This window comes from Astatotilapia calliptera, chromosome 18 (assembly GCF_964374335.1).
Source record: "Astatotilapia calliptera chromosome 18, fAstCal68.1, whole genome shotgun sequence".
Lineage (NCBI taxonomy): Eukaryota > Metazoa > Chordata > Actinopteri > Cichliformes > Cichlidae > Astatotilapia > Astatotilapia calliptera.
In genome coordinates this window covers 4,662,141-4,666,826 of record NC_137439.1, presented here as the reverse complement: position 1 = coordinate 4,666,826, position 4,686 = coordinate 4,662,141, and the positions used below count along the sequence as shown (strand labels likewise).

The 4,686-nt window shown below is 58.9% G+C and overlaps 1 protein-coding gene across 1 annotated transcript; it reads left to right on the top strand.

Annotated features, from left to right (window-relative positions):
- Positions 1 to 1,130: 1,130 nt before the first annotated feature.
- LOC145421666 (uncharacterized) lies at positions 1,131 to 4,686 on the top strand. Its single transcript, XM_080292198.1, has 2 exons — positions 1,131 to 2,986; positions 3,466 to 4,686. The coding sequence occupies exons 1-2, from the start codon at positions 1,306 to 1,308 to the stop codon at positions 4,632 to 4,634; spliced, it is 2,850 nt and encodes a 949-aa protein (XP_080148324.1). The 5' UTR covers positions 1,131 to 1,305; the 3' UTR covers positions 4,635 to 4,686.

The window sequence follows — 4,686 nt, the reverse complement described above, 5'->3', positions numbered from 1 at the left end:
TCGACAAGACGTGCACATGTGCCGCTTGTAATGCTGCAAACAGCGCCCGCTACGCTCCCGACGTAGCCCACGAAACGGCACGGCGCAGAACAAACACGGCGAGACTCGTATTCCAGCACTACGAATGGATTTTCGATCCACCGCAACCAAGTAACCACCATCACGATCAATGAACAGTCGCAGCTATCCCCAACAAAGCACTTCGCCAAGGCGGTGGAACGGGACAGCGGACGTCGAGTAATGTCTTATGTCAATCGAGAGTGCACCGTTGTCTGTGTCGTTATCTGTCTCGTACCATTTGCTACCTTCCAATAGAATGTAATGTGATGATGACGAGGAATAAAGAGCAGTGGATGCAAAGATATCGTTCTACCATGCGTTTGTTTTTTTTTTGTCTGTCACACAAGTTAGTGTCTCTGTCGACCGAGCGCCGCATCGAGAGATGCACAGAAATGGTCGCACACAACGCACAACATCAGTGCGATTGACATAGTAACCACGATCGAATCCCACTAGCGCCAAGCAGGTCCGTGGTCCAGATAACCCGGGTATCCCCGGGTATCCCCAGGTATCCCCAGGTATCCCCCGCGAGCCCCACCTTTCCGTCTGCGACCGCGATCCTCCTCGCTGAAATAAGAGCGTTTTCGCGCAGGCTCTATGGCGCGCGGCCAACGGAGGCCGCTGTTAACCCTGATGCACCCGCCAGGGGGAGAGCGGCGGGGTCGGGGGGATGCGGGTCCCCCACGGAGGGAGGGAGGGAGGGAGGGAGGAGGTTGGGGTCGCGAGATCCCCCCCGATGGGATGGGGATGGGATGGGATGGCGGGCTCGGGGGATGCGGGTCCCCCGCGGAGGGAGGGAGGAGGTTGGGGTCGCGAGATCCCCCCCGATGGGATGGGGATGGGATGGGATAGGATGGGATGGGATGGCGGGGTCGGGGGATGCGGGTCCCCCGCGGAGGGAGGGAGGGAGGGAGGGAGGAGGTTGGGGTCGCGAGATCCCCCCCGATGGGATGGGGATGGGATGGGATGGGATGGCGGGCTCGGGGGATGCGGGTCCCCCGCCGAGGGAGGGAGGGAGGGAGGAGGTTGGGGTCGCGAGATCCCCCCCCCCCCGATGGGATGGGGATGGGATGGGATGGGGATTGGATGGGATTGGAGAGAGAGAGAGAGAGAGAGAGAGAGAGAGAGAGAGAGAGAGAGAGAGAGAGAGAGAGAGAGAGAGAGAGATATAAAGTCTTGTAAAAAGGTGGTCGAGAAACACCCCGGCGAAAGCAGAAGAAGACGAAGAAGAAGAAGAAGAAGATAATGTCACGCACTAGACCGTGGGAGCCAAAGAGCACTAAGGTCGGTACAGGCGGATCGCAATCGCCAGCGGTGTCCTCCTCCTCCTCCTCCTCCCGCTCACCATCACCGTCGCCATCGCCATCGCATTTGGCGTACGCTGCGCGGTCGGCTCCAGTGGCTCCGTTGTTGCGACCGGCCACGTTTCGCTATCGAGGGCTAGGGGTCGAGGAAGACCAAGAGCAGCGGCAGCAGCGGCAGCAGCGGCAGCAGCAGCAGCAGCAGCAGCAGCAGCAGCAGCAGCTACAGGAGAACTTGGAGGAGGACGAGAGCAAGGAAGAGGAGCAAGAGGCCGAGGGGGACGACAACGACGACCCGACGGCCCGAACGCTCGCAGACGAGGAGGAGGAGGAGAGCCACTCGGAGGATCAGGAGGACGAAAACGATGGGGTGGGTAGTTGCGAGGAAGACGATCGCGGTTACGAAATGGCGTCGCAACTCTGCCAGGACGGCGGCTCGCAAGGCGAGTCGAACCGCCGAGAGGGAGAGGAAGAAGAAGCAGGCGCCGACCCACCGGGGCGGGGGACTCGGGAGATTTGGCAAGAGGACGATGCCGGCCGCGCTGCAGGTGGCGTTCATGATCCTGGGCGCGATCGCGGCCGCGGCGCTGTCGGTGAAACTCGCGACGCTGATGTAGCCGACGATTACGACTACGACGATGACGAAGAAGACAAAGACTATGAAGAAGAAGAAGAAGAGGAAGAAGAAGAAGAAGAAGAAGAAGAAGACGTCCTCGCCGATGATGATGATGATGAAGAAGAAGAAAAAGAAGAAGACAAAGACTATGAAGAAGAAGAAGAAGACATCCTCGCCAATGATGATGAAGAAGAAGACAAAGACAATGAAGAAGAAGAAGAAGAAGAAGAAAAAGAAGACATCCTCGCCAATGATGATGAAGAAGAAGAAGAAGAAGAAGAAAAAGAAGAAGAAGAAGAAGAAGAAGACAAAGACAAAGACTATGAAGAAGAAAAAGAAGACATCCTCGCCAATGATGAAGAAGAAGAAGAAGAAGAAGAAGAAGACGTCCTCGCTGATGATTATAACGATGACGATGAAGAAGACAAAGACTATGAAGAAGAAGAAGAAGAAGAAGAAGAAGAAGAAGAATTAGAATTAGAAGAAGAAGACGACGACCTCGACCCGCCGGGACGAGGCCCCACCGAAGAGGCCGTGGCGGCGGCGCGAGACGAGGCCTCCGCGTTCATGGCCTACTTCCCGCCGGAGATAGAGGACTCGGTGATCGCCATGACCAACCTGGAAGCGGGCAGGCGCAGGCCCGCCATCGACGGATGGAAGCCCATGGGCCGCGTCGAGTTCCGAGCCTACCTGGGGCTGCTCGTGCTCGCCGGCGTGTACAGGTCCCGGGGAGAGGCCTGCGAGAGCCTGTGGGACGCCGAGAGCGGCAGGTCCGTGTTCAGAGCCACGATGCCGCTCAAGACCTTTCGAGCCTACTCGAGCGCGCTGCGCTTCGACGACAGGGAGACCAGAAGGGCCGGGCGAGGCGAAGGCGAGGGCGAGGGCGATAGCTGCTACGACAAACTGGCCCCCATCAGAGCCGTGTGGGACGAGTGGTGCGCGAGGTTGCCCGCCATGTACCGCCCGGGACCGGAGGTCACCGTCGACGAGAGACTGGTGCCGTTCAGAGGTACGTACGTACGTACTATGTGGTGTGTGTGTGTGTGTGTGTGTGTGTGTGTGTGTGTGTGTGTGACTGGGGGAAGAGAGGAGGAATAGGAGCGGGAATGACGAAAACGGGCTAGCTCGCTGCTCTGTTGCATACTCGTGTTGGGTTCCGCGTTTGTGCTGCTTTCGCATGACTCTTTATGTCTATGAAGCTATGAAGTCTATGACTCTTTATGTCTTTATGTCTATGAAGCTATGAAGTCTATGACTCTTTATGTCTTTGTATCATCTATGAAGCGCCTTGAGGCGACTTTTGTTGTGATTTGGCGCTATATAAATAAAATTGAATTGAATTGAATGTCTTCTCCTTGCGTTTCTGCCCCAATCTCCCCCCACACTTTCCCACATCTCTCTCTCTCTCTCTCTCTCTCTCTCTCTCTCTCTCTCTCTCTCTCTCTCTCTCTCTCTCTCTCTCTCTCTCCCTCTCCATCCATCCATCAGGACGGTGTCCGTTCAGACAGTACATGCCCAGCAAGCCGGCCAGGTACGGGATCAAGATATGGGTGGCGTGCGACGCGCGTTCCAGCTACGCGTGGAAGATGCAAGTCTACACCGGCAAGCCCGACAAGCGCGGCCCTCCCGAAAAGCACCTGGCCACTCGAGTGGTCGTGGACCTCACCGAGGGACTGACTCCGGGACGCAACGTCACGTGCGACAACTTTTTCACCTCGCGCGAGCTCGCCGATAGGCTCTATCGCGAGAGAGGCCACACCGTGCTGGGCACTCTGCGGTCGAACAGACCCGAGATCCCCAGAGAGCTGCGCTGCGTCAAGGGCAGGGCCGTGGGCTCCGTCGAATCCGTGGTACTCGGCGGCTCCGCGGGACGAGGGGGAGGAAGAGGAGGACGAGAAGGAGGAGGAGGAGGAGGAGGGCCCGACACGATCATCCTCTCCTACGTGGCCAAGAAGAACAAGAACGTGCTGCTCCTCACCACAGCTCCTCGTTATTACCACCATCGCTCCGGCCCCGAGCCCCGGCCTAGCCGCCGCATCAGCAACAGCAGCAGCAACAGCAGCAGCAACAGAAGCGGCGGCAGCAGCAACAGAAGCGGCGCGAAACCGCCCTTGGTGCTGCATTACAACCGCACCAAGGGAGGAGTGGACAACCTGGACAAGGTCGTGAGCACGTACAGCTGCAGGAGAAAGACCCGCAGGTGGCCCGTGGCCCTTTTCCACAACATGGTCGACGTGGCGGCCTACAACGCGTTCGTGCTGTGGAGGGAAATTCACCCCGACTGGATGCCGGGCAAGCTCAACAGACGACGGCTCTTCCTCGAGCGACTGGGCAAAGCGCTCGCGCGCCCCATGCTCGAAGCCAGGGCGGCTTTAGCGCGAGGACCGGGAGGAGGAGGAGGAGGAGGCAGAGTCGCGGCCCGAGGCGCTACCGCCGAGGCAGCCTCTAACAACAACGCTACGCCACGCGACTCCTCTCCGGTCAAGAGGCGCAGGTGCCGCGTGTGTCCCAGGAGCAAAGACGTCAAGACCAAGATCCTGTGCCGCGAGTGCCGAGCGCACGTGTGTACAAACTGCGCCGTCACGTACTGTCCCAACTGCGCCGCTTCTTCTTCTTCTTCCCGCGACGCCGCTCCCCGGACGCCACCGACGCCGTGATAACACAAGCGCCCCAACGGTGGTCCCCTAGCGACCCACCCCCACCCCAACC

What these genes read in the sequence shown, in the direction of transcription:
- LOC145421666 (XM_080292198.1), top strand. Translation starts at nt 1,306, where the DNA reads ATGTCACGCACTAGACCGTGGGAGCCAAAGAGCACTAAGGTCGGTACA. An exon ending in GAGACTGGTGCCGTTCAGAG is followed by an intron (nt 2,987 to 3,465) that starts GTACGTACGTAC and finishes TCCATCCATCAG; the next exon opens with GACGGTGTCCGTTCAGACAG.